Genomic DNA, 15,382 nt, shown 5'->3' with positions numbered 1-15,382 from the left:
AGTCAAAGGGGGCTCCCCCTCATAAAGGGGAATCATCCAGTTATAGGTAGGTAGCCAAAAGTGCAACTCCCTGTATAGGTAGTAAAAGTGTCCCTATTATAGATAGCCCCACTAGTGTTCCACTAGTATAGAGCCTCCAGTATATGTAGCCAAGGTTTCCCCTGGCATAGAAATCCCAGTATAGGTAGCCAAAGGTGTCCTCTCCTCATAGGGCATTGGTGACAGTAGGGTATGTAGCTTCCTGCTGTCCCCTATCCCAAGCACTTACAGACCGGCAGATTAGGGGCAGCCTGAAGAGAGGATCAGGACCCAGGGGCATAATTTAGTAGCAATGGTGTCTGTGTGTTTGATGGTAGGTTTAAAGTCTTTCTACACTTCTTAAAGTTTTTGATACCCTCCCTCCTGCCCTTCCTCCCTTCTTCTCTCATTGCCTCCCAATTCAAGCTTGAGTGAAAAACCCTCCTCCAAATCCCTCCATTTGAGCTTTTGAGGTCACCCGAGTTCCTGCAATAATACTGTGCAAGATGCAGGGCTGGTTTAAGGGGCCCAGGGGCAAGCTTAAGCAAGGGACCACCTACAACTTACCCCCCCCCCCCTAGAAGTAACCAAACATGCTGGCAGAGGGAGAGACAGGATCTATATACATACCTCCGGCTCCGGTTCGGTACCAGCATCTGTCTCCTTGGAGCGGTGCGGTTCCAGCGTCTGTCTCCTCCAAGCGTTTCGATTCCAGCGCCTGTCTCCTCCAAACGGTTCAGTTCAGTTCGTCGAACTGAACCATTTGGAGGAGAGAGACGCTGGAACCGAACCGCTTGGAGGAGACAGACACTGGTAACGAACCACTTGGAGGAGATATGTATATAGATCATGTCTCTCCCTCTGCCAGCAGGTGAGGTTACTTACTTCACTGCCTGCACAGGGCCCCGGGGAGCAGTGCGAGCAAGGAGAATGTAGCAGGGTCGGCGCTGCTGGGGCCTCAGCAAAGGTTGGGGTCCCGGGGCAAATGCCCCCTCTGCCTCTATGGTAGCGCCGGCCCTGTGCAAGAGATTGAAATCAGGTCCCCATCAGTTTATAGAGTTGGGCTGTTGTATCATCACCACAGTGGCTCAGTTACCTGGAGAGACATCTGAGAGGGGGTTTAGCACTCATGCCACTAATCTCCTCCACTGACTGGAGGGTATACATGGCTATTACAGCCATGGACCTTCCAGTAGTATATCAAGCAGTGAGGTAACCACCATGATTTTGATGTATGATGGGAATTGTAAAGAAAATAAATACTGTGGTAATGGGCTTTAAATGTCCTTTTAGTTGAGGCATTACCGGTCTGGCCAGGCTTGTACACAGATTTGTCGGTCTGAACCAAAACACTGGACCTCGTCTTCTTCACCAGAACTTTAGTGCTTTTCTCAGCCTTGTCTTCTCCATGTTCTATTAAGGCAGTCACCACACCTACTGCCTCCTTTTCATCAGGATGAGGAATCTAAGCAAGAAAACACAAACATAACTACATGTGGTAAACTGTAGCACCAAGTTTTTGGATGAAAAACAGCCGGCTGAACAAACAGCCGGCTGAACAACAAGCATACCAATAAATATACAAGTCAAAACGTAGCAGGTGAATCTAATGTCAGAGTTTTAACAGCCATCGAATTTTGAGCCTGATGCTTTTGCTATCAGTAATCCTGATGGCAACAAGCACATACTGAAAGTTTTGAATATTTTTGTGGATGTCCTCAGGCTCCCAAAATCACATCGGTGTCACAAGTCTGAACAAAGGACCAGGGTTTGATCACAGTTTGCAGCAAAACAGACACTAAAAGCAGGGATTAAGGTGCAAAATTATTACAAGCAGTTAGTGCATACAACTGACAATGCAAATATGATGCAAACCACATGCACAACACACTATATACAGGGAGATTTCAAACAACCAGAAAATACAGTGAACACACACATATTTCCACAATTTATTCTATCTATCTATCTATCTATCTATCTATCTATCTATCTATCTATCTATCTATCTATCTATCTGAATTAAGATTTTGGGATTACCAGCAGCAACAAATAAAGCCCACTCGACGGCTCTGGCTCCTCCCGCCTATTCAGCTCTAGCAGGGGACACGCGTGCCCCCCAGAGTAATTCGTAGTGACAGGAAAGCAGAGTAGGAATGCTGCAGACATAGTTTCCGCCAGCACTCGCTCTGCAGGTATGAACGACAGGATACCCTGCCGCTATGAACGACTCTGGGGGACACGCATGTCCCGGCTGCCAGAGCAGAAGGAGGCGGGCAGGGGGAGGAGCCAGAGCTGAGGAGCCAGCTTCATTTCTTACATTATTGCCACCAGGAATCCCTAAACCTTAATTCATTGTGCACATTGGCCGCAGTGAGACGGCCACTTCTAGTTTTGCCTGGCCAGAACCCGAAGTGGCCAGGCTTTAGGTTCTGGCCGTGGCATATACAACATAAAGATACAGTATGTACAAATATACACAGTACCAAAGGAGCAGACAGTATCAGAATTAAAATACTAAGGCTTAAGCCAAATCAAGGTCACAGACAGGATAAACAGGGCTTGGCTACAGGGAGGCCCAGACAGGTTTCAGGACAAGGAACAGGCACCAGGATGTCCAGAGACTCAGGCCTGGGAGTAAAAAGTTCTGGCAACTGGTTGGAGCAGAAGGCGGTCCTAAAATAGTCCATGTGATTAACAGGATGCATCCTGTGGATTGCATAAATCCAGGGCTGCTCAAAGTTCACAGAGCCCTCTGCTGGTGGCACAATGAAAGTCCTGAGCAGCCCATGCCAATACTGCCACCAGCAGGCAAGAGAAGGATCTACATGGTTCCTAACAATCAGTAAGTTAAATGCCCTCCCCTCCCTCCTATGGACTTAGACTATGATCGGGACATTAGACAAGGATTATGATTGGGATTAGATTGAGAGCTCATCTGGGAGACTTTGATTAGGCAAGTCGATTGGGGAAGACTAGGCAATAATTGTGATGATTCCCATGCAGTGTGCTATTGCAAAGCATCATTCTTTATTAATTATGGTTCACAATGACTGTTAGTATCAAAAATGTTATCTGTGAGTCACACATTTAATCGATGACATTAATGTCAACAGTACAATAAAATTCAGCTGGCCCCACACACTCATCCACTACTTCGCATACAAGTAGAGATGCCTCAAAACTTAGGTTTTGGGTCCGCGGACCCAAACTTCCGCAAAAGTCCGCAGACCGGCGAACTCAGTAAACCGCAATAGACTTCAATGGGCAGGCGAAATTTAACCACTTCACAACTGAGGGGTTTTACCCCTTGAGCACCAGAGCAATTTTCACCTTTCAGCACTCCTTCCATTTATTCGTCTATAACTTTATCATTACTTATCACAATGAAATGAACTATATCTTGTTTTTTCCGCCACCAATTAGACTTTCTTTAGGTGGGACATTATACCAAGAATTATTTTATTCTAAATGTGTTTTAATGGGTAAATAGGAAAAAATGTGGGAAAAATGTATTATTTTTCAGTTTTCGGCCTTTATAGTTTTTAAATAATGCATGCTACTGTAATTAAAACCCATGAAATGTATTTGCCCATTTGTCCCGGTTATAAAACATAATTAATAAATTATGTCCCTATCACAATGTTTGGCGCCAATATTTTATTTGGAAATAAAGGTGCATTTTTTAAGTTTTGCATCCATCCCTAATTACAAGCCCGTAGTTTATAAAGTAACAGTGTTATACCCTCTTGACATACATATTTAAAAAGTTCAGTCCCTAAGGTAACAATTTATGTATTTTTTTTAATTGTAATTTTTTTTTTTAATTACAAAAAAAATAAAAATTGGGGAGTGTGGGAGGTAATGAGTTAATTTTATGTGATTAACTAATGTATTTCTATATGAAAAATGCTTTAGGGTGTAGTTTTACTATTTGGCCACAAGATGGCCACAGTAACTTTTTGTTTATGCATCCTGCAAGCGGCCGGAAGGACGCTGGCAGGAAGTGTTATAAGGCTGGGAAACTTTTTTTCTTCTTCACAATGATCGCGCTGCTTCTCGTAGAAGCAGCTGATCATGGCGGGGGCTTGGATCAACGAACAGGAACGTTTTTTCCCATTCATTGATCTCCGGGCGAGCGGGCAGCGGCGTGCACGAGCGCGGGGGCACGTGGACGAGCGAGCGGGAGCGCGGACAGCGGCGGGAGCGGCATCAGGTGCGGATTTCTCCGTCCCTTGGTGTTAACAGGGTGGAAAAAGGGACGGAGAAATCCGTCCAAACACTGTGTCTGGCCACAAAAGTGATGGAAAAGATTGGAAAAGATGTTTCAAGGGGTCTAACACCTGGAGGGTTGCATGACGAAGTGGGATACACGCCAAAAGTCCCTGGGAAAAATCTGGATTTGACGCACAGCAGGGCAGAAATCACATTGCAAATTGGAGGTATAAAGTGCTTGAAAACATCTTGCGTGTGTATACATGGATCAGCAGGTAGTGTAAGTAGTGTACTGCTTCACACTGACAGACCAAACTCACTGTGTAACGCACCGCAAACAGTTGTTTGTGTAGTGATGGTCGTGCTGGTGTGCACAATGGCGAGAGTGCAGTTACATCACAATACAGTGAATAGATATGCAATGGTAATACAGTTTGCTGGCTGGGCCTTGCACAGAACTGCAACTAGGGCCAGCTGCGACAGACAGGCCTGAATCTATGCAGTGCCTGTGTCACACACACAAAAAAAACAGATTGGAAGAATGCAACTCTCAAAAGAGCTTTTTGTGGGGTGCTTTCAGCAACAAGATTGAGCGAGGAACAAGCTAACAAAAGCCTAACTAATGCTTTCCCTAGCTCTCCAGCAAGCTCTCTCTGCTCTCACTAACTATTGCAAGATCAAAAGACTGAGAATATGGCCGACGCTGCAGCGTTTTTATGGGGGGGGGGGTCCGTGGGTCAGTGCAGCCTGATTGGCTGTCATGTGTATGTTGACTGTGATGTAGAGGGTCAAAATTTAGCCCATCCGCGCAAACTACCCGCCGGGCTAACCGCTCAGGCCATCTCTACATACAAGTGGACCCATGGAGGGGTTTTTCTCTCTGAGTTTTCCAAAAACGTAGCTTGCAGTTAATGTGTCAATGGCTCCCTAAAGATGCTTCTTGTAGCTGTAGATGACAGTTAATGACAACTGATAGTGACTAACTTTCCCTCAGAGGAGACAGGTGGATGAATACAGTGTAGCTAAACTCGATATCGTGGGACAGCTGCACAAATTTGTATGTCTCCTAAGATAATTTGAGGAGATAGGAATGGGGTTTGGCTATAATATAGCGAAGCCCCTGAGGGTTAGTGTAAGACATCAAGATAATAGGAAGAAAGGTTAGTGTTAGGCAGAGGAGTGGGGGGAAGTTATTGTTAGGCAGAGGAGAGGGGTGAGGTTACTGCTAGGCAGAGGAAAGGGGTGAGGTTATTGTTAGGCAGAGGAGAGGGGTGAGGTTACTGCTAGGCAGAGGAAAGGGGTGAGGTTATTGTTAGGCAGAGGAGAGGGGTGAGGTTATTGTTAGGCAGAGGAGAGGGGTGAGGTTACTGCTAGGCAGAGGAAAGGGGTGAGGTTATTGTTAGGCAGAGGAGAGGGGTGAGGTTAGTGTTAGGAGTGGAGAGGGAGTGTAAGGCATGGATAGGAGGGTTAAAGTTAAGGCCCATACCCACGGCAAGATATCGTCTGTCTTTCTGCCTGACGACCATTTGTTTTGTGCAATATTGTGTAACTGTTGTGTAACAAAAATTTGTTGAACAGTTAAAGACGGCCGATGCACCATTAGTTTTGAAAAAATGTCAGGATGGAAAACATCGACAAATGATCAATCAGATTTTCTCTACAGTCAATGGACATTAGCAAAAATATTGTTTCAACGATCGTACGAGTTCTGTCAGTCGCATCCGGCTGTTGAAAGAGAGATCGGGAATGATCGTCGGCGTATTTCTTCGATCTTATCTTTCCATGGGTGCCCAGCTTTAGGTGTGAAGAGGTGGTAAGAAGTGTTAGGATGGGAAAGGGACGTTTATGGAGATATACTGCTTATATTCTAGTAGCTCCCTTGATATAAATAGGAAAACATTACATAAATGTTTACATTTACAACAATTGAGAGTTTTTTTAAAGGATTTATAGAACTCAAGGGACAACAAGAGCCCAATAATAGTGTAGTAAATCACTCAAAATGGAAATAAATAAAATAAAAAGAAGTACTAACAAATACAGGTTACCAAAGAGAAATCACCAAAAGAGCATGAGAAAACTACCGCGCACTCGGAATTGCCAAATCGTAAAGTTGTAATTGATTGCAAATATATTTTTGCAGTAACCATTAGGTTAAAGTGACCCAGAGAGGCTTCCTCCAGCCCCATAAGTATGGAATGCGTCCCTCGCCGTCCTCCCGCAGTCCTTCCACAGTCCTCCCAGAATCCCCCGTGCAGCCGCATCAAAACCCGGTACGTCAGTGATGTCAGCCGAGGCCTTCTGCCGCGCATGCGCAGAAGGTCCGCCACTGACGTCACTGAGCCACTTACAGGGGCTAATGGCGGCTGAACGGGACATGGTAGGAGGACGGCAGGGGCAAACCCAGGATTTTCAAGGGGGAGATTTCTGAAAGGTCTCCCTCAGTCTCGCACAATAAAGTATAATAATATGGTAGGACATCAAGCTGGGTACACATAATGCAATTTTTCTGTCCATCCGACCGTCAATGTAGTTTGGATACAGAAAATAATGACAGCCGACATTGCTAATGAAGGCGGAAGTGAAACATTCACACAGCAGGCCACTGGTGGCGACTTCTTTAGTCCTGCCAGGTGATCTGTGCCGAATGTTCATTTCTGAGCGTTCTATGCACAGAGGGAGATACTGGTTGCTTGGCAGTTGGAAGAAGCTGTTAATTCCCACAATGCAACAAGGCACAGCGCATTCACACAGCAGGGCACGGGGTATGAACCTGATTCTGTTAAGTTCCCCGGAGCTGCTCCATGCTCTGTACACACACTGCTGCTCCATCCTCTGTACACACGCTGCTGCTCCATACTCTGTACACACGCTGCTGCTCCATCCAAAGTCAACTGTAGCAGGGAAAGAAAGGGGACAGTGCTGTGAGCTGCAGGATACCTGCAGATATTCTGGTGTCTCAACTTGTGCCTGTTCCCAGACACTGCACCGGCCCTGGTCTGAGGGGGGATTCTGAGCAACTGTAACCCCCCTGCATTTGCCTATGGACGGCGAGGAACACAGCCATGCTTATGGGGCTGGAGGAAGCCCTGTGTAAGTAAAAAACGGCAGCTTCATTCATCTCTGGGTCACTTTAAATATGTGCAAATTTGTGAAAATATGTTCACAATTACTTTACATTTCATTTTGAATGTTCCATATGTGCATAGAATTTTCATTTAACGTTTTCCCATTCAACTCCCTTGAACATAATAAATGCACAATTTTGCTATTTATGCAAAAAACAAACATTTGTGCATTATACAAATGTAATTTCACGCAAATTTTGGAATTTAGGTATTGGAATTCCGTAAATTCCGAATTCAAACTTACAACTCAAAGTTGCAGATCTCTGGTGCAAAAGCTGGAATTTTACATTTCTTTCAAACAAAACTGCTCATTGCTGCCTGCAGTGCTCATGGAAAAAAAGCCTAATTGCCCTTTAATTTTACTTTTTGGCCACCAGGTGGCGCTAAGCACTCTACTGGAAGATATCAGGGAGCGCAAGAGCTTTTGTTTGGTTCATGAATCGAATACCTCCTGTTTGGAGGCAAATGATTAATTTGCAGGGAATCGTTTGCCTCAGGGGAACACTGGTTCCTCTTCAGCAATTGATTCCCGGTAATAGCAGCTGGGAATGAGCCTGTGCAGGAAGATATGCGTGCACAAGAGCAGCAACACTGCTGGGCAGATATATTCATCCAGATTGCCTTTGAGTGGAGATTTTAGGACAAATATATCCGTACAGTTTGGCTTAAAGAGACACTGAAGCGAGACTAAATCTCGCTTCAGGTCTTATATATAGCAGGGGCACGTGTGCCCCTGCTAAAACGCCGCTATCCCGCGGCTTAACGGGGGTCCCTTCACCCCCACCCCCCGCAAACCTGGGTCGGAAAAAGGTCGCTGGAGCTGATCTTCCTGGAGGCAGGGCTAACGGCTGCAGCCCTGCCTCCAGTCGCGTCTATCAGACGCGCATCGCCGCCTCTCCCCCGCCCCTCTCAGTGAAGGAAGACTGAGAGGGGCGGGGGAGAGGCGGAGGTACGCGTCTGACAGACGCGCATGGGGCAGGGCTGCGGCGGTTAGCCCTGCCCCAACCAGGAAGCGCTCCCCCGCTGCTCGGAGGGGGTTTGGGGGGACAGGGACCCCCGTTAAGCCGCGCTATAGCGGCGTTTTAGCAGGGGCACGCATGCCCCTGCTAGCTATGAGGTCTGAAGCGAGATCTATTCTCGCTTCAGACTCTCTTTAAGTGGTTAAATACAGTATGTACCTGGAGCCATCTCTCCCGCTAAAAAAAAGATGTTAATTGTACTTTTTACCTGGATCTGACTGCAAGTGAATGTGACATCCTGCTCAAAGGACTTTTCCATGAGAGTTGTGCTCTTTCCATCCAGATGTATGCTGATTAATACTGAACAGTTTTTTTGAACTCCTTGCAGTTGCAAACACATCGTTTCAGGATGCTGTGAGCGAAGCTCGGAGGGGAAGATAACAGCATAGTGTCTGCAAAAGTGAGAACAGCGAACATTGAAACCTCACAAACAACTGCAAAGCAATGGATTTTGTTCACAATTAACAAACTAGCAAGAATTTATATATGCATAGTGTGATCATTCTTAACTGCTAAGCAAGCATAGGACATCATAAATGAAGCAAATTCAGGGCTGATGTTTCCATAGGGGTATGTTGGGTGATTGCCCAGGACCACAGAGCCTGTAGGGGCCCTCAAACCTTCCCTGGTTAACCACTTCCCAACCACAATTTTTACCCCTTAAAAACCAGAGCGATTTTCACATCATGGGGCTGTAGTTGGCGTCACCGCATGTTTGTCCTACTCTCCTGCTGCTCTGACTGCCTGGACTCCCTCCACACGCCCGGCTTAGATGATTCTGAGGGGCTTCACACAACAACATCGCCCCATTGTCCAGGAGATATTTGCGAACTTGGAAACCAACTAAAAGCATACAGCAACCAGTATTGGTGAGCCATATCTAAGGCACTTTCTGCTGAAAGACTGTCAGCTTCGGGCTGAAGGCATGTATGCCTGTACTAGAAGTACTCAGTCAACGAATGTTTGCATACTGCCGGTGCGTTCATGGTGATCAGATGACATGTGATGCTGCTTCTGCTATTTGTCATTATAGAGCTGCTTGCTGTGCATTGACCGTCTGGGAGGACATTTATGTGCTACATGTGCTGCATTTAACTAACTTCAAGCTTTCATCATCAATGCTGTGATTAATGCTATCCTGCTACCAGTTTGTGACGACATTGTGCTTCTGCACCTGCATCTGTGTGTTTCTGTACTGGCTGATCAGAGGGGGACGGCTATCTTTTGTTAGCCGTTACAAGAGTGGAGTACTCTAAACTTCAACAATACTGGAACTGTGTAATCCCAAGCGGTCTATGACCTGTACCCAATTATTTGGCAGAATACGTTGTGGAATTAAACTTTTACAATATATGATCTACTCTGACGCATATGAAGATGCACCTTATGGGTTGTATGACGTGCATGGATGGTTGGATGTAGGGAGCTCCCAGGTAGTATATATAGGGCAGTCAGGTACTGAGGTTTGGGCAATTTTAAGTATTTTGTATATGTTTTGATATCATTAAAGTTTTTTGATAAATGTATTCTTCTTTGTGTGCCTTTGCTATGTATCGTCCACCTTATGATTCCTTCCTACCAAGTTTGTACTACGATTTTCACATCATGCTCCTCCCATTCATTCATTAATAAGTTTATCGTTACTTATCACATCAAAATAATCTATATCTTGTTTTATTTGCCACAAATTAGGCTTAGTTTGGGTGGTACTTTTTGCTAAGAATTGTTTTATTTTATATGCATTTTAAGGGAATATTATGAAAAACAGGAAAAAAAAAATCACAGTTTCAACCATTGTAGTTTTAAAATAAAACGTGCTCCGATACATAAAACCCACACATTTTATTTGCCCATTTGTGCATTATGCAAATGTAATTTCACGCAAATTTTGGAAGTTAGGTATTGGAATTACGTAAATTCCGAATTCAAACTTACAACTCAAAGTTGCAGATCTCTGATGCAAAAGCTGGAATTTTACATTTCTTTTAAACAAAACGGGCAGCGTCAGATCCACATACCTTCCTTGTGTTCCAGCTCGGATACTTCTCTCTCTAGCGTCTGACGCTGCTTTCTGTTTATACAGGAAGTAGCGTCAGACACTAGAGAGAAGCATCCACGCTGGAGCGCAAGGAAGGTATGTGGATCTGACGCTGCCCGCCGCTGCTCACAGACACTTATTCAAGCTGGAGGGGAGCGCAGAGGGGAGAGCCCGAAGTGAGGGAGGAAGGAGACCGTCCCCCCTCCCCGCCAATGTGCGGCCAGTTTTACCCTCATGCTGCAACCTCTCCAGCCCCCTAAAACGGCTCTGAGCGGGCCCCGCGGGGGCAGGGGCTGCAGCCCCTATTGTTACGCCAGTGATACTTTATATATTTGAAGGAAAAAAAGGTTTCCATACATCTCAATTTGGCAGCCGATTGACTATCTGATTCAATAAGTATCAAATCAGATAAGAATTGGTGCCGCCGAGAGCACGCCCGATTGAGGTTGTGACCAATCATTGTCGTTAGTGATGAGCACACATTTCGCACAGTCGTAATTTTGCACCGTAATTCACAATTACAATTTCAATGCAAAATTTTGGGAAGATTTGTATTAAATGTATGTAAACGTAATCTATACTTAAATTAGTGTAATTTCGCTAAATTTTACGTAATTTAGCGCTTACCTTGGCATTTAATAGCAAATACCCCATACATGCCATCAACACCAAAATTGCTGTGTATGTTAAGTGGGACACCGGAAACAAATAATTCAAAAATTCAAAAAGACCTTGCATGGAAACATGGTTTTTAAACTGTCATTTTCCTGAGTTTAAAAGCCATTTTTCCTTGCATTTTTAAAATCGATTTTCTCAACAACTACAAGTTTTCAAAAATTATTTTTTTGACTTGTTCCCAGTATTCTCCTTAAAGGACCACTATCGCGGAAATTGTAAAATGTAAAATACATGTAAACATAGACAAATAAGAAGTACAATTCTTTCAGAGTAAAATGAGCCACAAATTACTTTTCTCCAATGTTGCTGTCTTACAGTAGGTAGTACAAATCTGACAGAACAGACAGGTTATGGACTAGCCCATCCCCTCATGGGGGATTTGCAGCAGGGCTTTCATTCTTTCTAAAGACACTTCCTGAAAAGGATTTATAGAATGACGCTGGCCAGCCTCCCTGCTTGCAGCACACTTTTTCTGGCTGGTTGGATGTAGCAACCACCATTCAGTCAGTGCTTTTGAAACTAAACAAAACCCTGAGAATCTCCCATGAGGAGATGGGCTAGTCCAAAACTTGTCGGTTCTGTCCGATTTAGATGGCAGCAACATAAGAGAAAATTAATTTATATATGGGGGCTTTGTATTCACTGCTAAAATCTGCACAACATTATACTTGTGTATACAAAATACTTCAATTTACAAATTATAATTATGTTATGGCGTAATTGTGAAAATTTACACAAAATTTCACGTAATCGTAATTAGCTGATTACGATTGTCACTAGCTACCGTCATGGTCAGTTGAGCACACAGCGGTAACCGTGAGTGATATCGGGATGAGTGACAGACGTGACAAAACCCCCTGGTGCTGTTCCCCCTAATGTATAAATGTGCCCCCTGTGTGTGCATTTTACATTACCTGCCCTATTTTTCTCACTGTGCGCTGCCAATCTGTCTTCAGAATCCTCCACTCCATTAGCGGGAGACACGCCACCGGCATATAGTACATCCCACGTGTGTGACATCACACACGCGACGTGTGTTATATGTTGGCGGTGTGTATACCACTAATGGAAGAGTGGGGGTTTCCGAAGATGGTGGGTGACATAGGACAGCATAGGACAGGTGATGTATAAATGCACACACTTGGGCACATTATTACACTAGGGGAACTTAACTCCAGCACTGGGAGGTAAGCAAAATACTTGTGGGCGTGCGATTATGAGAATTAAATCCACTCTTACTGTTTCCACAAAAATGTCCGCAAACCAGTTTCCCAAACTTACATTGAAGACTTCTGTGGCTAGCAAAACCACATATATATATATATATATATATATGGGCCCCTTCTAAATTTATGATAGTAAATTTTTTTTAATGCATTAAGTCCAAGATTGCTGCAGTATGCTTAATAATGAGTTATAACTTTTTATACATTTTACTACATTTTAAGAGACTGAGGTCCACCCAAAGTTTCTTTAACCTCTTGTCACCCATGATGGCAGGTATAGACAGGATATGGAGCCTGTACAACGTAGGGCTTTGTACAGTGGTGTAGCTAAGGAGCTGTGGGCCCCGATGCAAGTTTTACAATGGGCCCCCCCAAGCACTCTATACATAACAATTGATACGGCGCACCAAAACCTGCCAATGGCAACTACGGTGTCAGAGGTGCAAGAAGGGGATGGGGAAGAGCTTGTTAATGATTACCACTACTCAAAGTATCTATAGAAGGGATTATTATAAGCACAGGACCAACAGAGAGCTAATACTGTAGTTGAGGGAGGGCCCCTCTGGCCCAAGGGCCCCGATGCGGTCGCAACCTCTGCACCCTCTATTGCTACGCCCCTTGCTTTGTACTCTGAGCTATATCCCAATGATATGAGGGCTCCATAAAAGAGGGCCAACAAGAACTCTCCCCAAAAGCCCTGTCCATATATGATGGACAATGGAGTCATTTCCACCTCTGTGTGTTAGAGGTAGGCAGGGCCGGAGCTACCGTAGGAAAAAATGGGCAATTGCCCCAGGGCCCTAGAGCCTGTAGGGGCCCCCAAGTTGTCCCTCCCCATCTTAACTGTTGTTCCCTAGGCACTCTGCAGAGTCTGTTAAGTTAGGAGGTGATTGGAGGAGGGTCAGCAGCCAGCTCAGGGGCCCAGGAGGGAAGTTTGGCTGCAACAAAGGCCCTCTAATGACGCTTTTTGGTCGGGAGTGTCTGTTGGGGGGCCCCCAGGCTAATTTTGCCCTAGGGCCCAATTGTTACTTGAACCGGCCCAGGAGGTAGGGGTACCTGCCTCCACACATGCAGGGATAGGTGCGGGGGTGGGGCTTGTTGTAAAATCTAGGAGCCCCCTTTAGTATTAAGGGTACTCCCAGATGTCCGACACTAACCAAGCAGATGGGTAAAGGAAGTCAACTTTAAATCGATTTTCTCAGATACCTAGCAAATGCGGTGAAGATAGCATGTTTGGGGGTTTTGGTATTTATCGCAGAAGTCAGTGCCATTGACTTGAATGCAATTCACAAAAACATGAAATTTGGTCTGAAATAGCTGATTTGGTGTGACATCGAACTTTAATTTTGCTTGCTCTTCACTATCCAACATATTCCAGCAGCATGTGGAGTTTGCTTGCTCAATTTAGCTTCCTCCGATCTAAAGGGGCCCCCACTGTAGCGATCCAACTTTAAAGAGAATCTGTATTGTTAAAATCGCACAAAAGTAAACATACCAGTGCGTTAGGGGACATCTCCTATTACCCTCTGTCACAATTTCGCCGCTCCCCGCCGCATTAAAAGTAGTCAAAAACAGTTTTAAAAAGTTTGTTTATAAACAAACAAAATGGCCACCAAAACAGGAAGTAGGTTGATGTACAGTATGTCCACACATAGAAAATACATCCATACACAAGCAGGCTGTATACAGCTTTCCTTTTGAATCTCAAAAGATCATTTGTGTGTTTACCTTCTGTCCCCTTCTTCTCTCATGCACTGAACATTACAGGCTTCCTGCAGACAGCTCTGCTGCATGTGCCTGTGTTTGTAATTCCTCAGTATGTGTCAGCCAGCTACTTTCACAGCCTAACAGAGGAGGATTTTTATCCAGCTCTCTTCTATCACTGATAAGATAGCAGAGAAGCTGCTGGCTTATGTAAATAAAACACACACTGGAGTGTGCATAGAGGAACAGACCAGCACGGAAGAGTTGGCAGCCTTCCAGACACAGGCCGACAAGTCTGACAAGGGAAAGATACATTGATTTATTACAGAGACCGTGATAGTACAAAGTGCTGCAGTGAGCCAGAACAGATTAGAATAGGTTTAGGAACTTGTAGGATGGTAGAAAAAACTTTGTAATTTTTACAGAGTCACTTTAATGTCGTATAAGCCTCCGAGTCTCTTCTGAAAACTTCAGAAGTGCTCAGGTCGCTGAGTTCTTCCAAAGACAAGTGGCCCCATACTGCGCACACTCCACTGATAAAGTGGGGTATCTGCTGCTCTAGCTAATGCTGATGTTACACAATATTTCTCTTAATATCTTCTGGTGGGCATTATTTCTGAAGATACTTTAAGAAAAAACAAAACAAAAAAACAACAATCTGAACACAGCCAAGACATCGGCTGCATTGTTGACCCTTGATATTTGCTTTAACCCAGTTGGCCCAGCAAGTTTAAAACATTTTGTGCTGAGAACATATAAAATGGCAATAGCAAAAAAGGTTAGCTGATATTTCATCAACAAGGAATATTTGAAGTTACTTACAGTTTGGCTTCCACAGTCCAGGAGATATGAAGAAAGACAAGTCCCACACACAGCACCCAGGACCCCATCATGAGGGCTGCAAGTCTCACTCTCAAAGTGATTTAGGAAGGCTTGGGACTGCCTTGATATAACCTTTACTGTCCCACCACACCCCCTCCTGTACTATTTGTTTCGGGAAGTTCACAATGGACATTGACCAGTGACCACCACACAGCAAATATTTATCAAGAAGTGACTGGTTAGCAGAGGTCTAGCGGGGGTGAAAAGGACTTGCAAATAAAACTATCTGCCTGACATGACTCAGAATTGATGCAACCAGAATCCTATGCTGTCTCAATGCTCTGACTCATCTGTGTTGTGTTTACAGTAATGCTAATAATAATCATAATATTATTATTATTATTATTAATAATAATAATAATAATAATAATAATAATAATAATAATAATAATAATAATAATAATAATAATAATAATAATAATTATTATTATTATTATTATTATTATTATTATTATTATTATTATTATCATCGTT

At 44.2% G+C, this 15,382-nt stretch overlaps 1 protein-coding gene across 1 annotated transcript in view; it reads right to left on the bottom strand.

Moving 5' to 3' along the window:
* LOC137535246 (alpha-2-macroglobulin-like) overlaps positions 1–14,947 on the bottom strand; it is a 151,568-nt gene extending 136,621 nt beyond the window's left edge. The window contains exons 1-3 of the mRNA XM_068257060.1: positions 14,849–14,947; positions 8,589–8,772; positions 1,324–1,483 (exon numbers count right to left, since the gene is read on the bottom strand). Coding sequence (XP_068113161.1) covers positions 1,324–1,483; positions 8,589–8,772; positions 14,849–14,919 — 415 coding nt within the window. The 5' untranslated portion in view covers positions 14,920–14,947. The remainder of the gene's footprint in view (positions 1–1,323; positions 1,484–8,588; positions 8,773–14,848) is intronic.
* Positions 14,948–15,382: the final 435 nt, after the last annotated feature.

Source organism: Hyperolius riggenbachi, chromosome 10, assembly GCF_040937935.1.
Source record: "Hyperolius riggenbachi isolate aHypRig1 chromosome 10, aHypRig1.pri, whole genome shotgun sequence".
Lineage (NCBI taxonomy): Eukaryota > Metazoa > Chordata > Amphibia > Anura > Hyperoliidae > Hyperolius > Hyperolius riggenbachi.
Note: the sequence above shows the minus strand (reverse complement) of the source record. Positions and strands in the feature narration are given on the sequence as shown.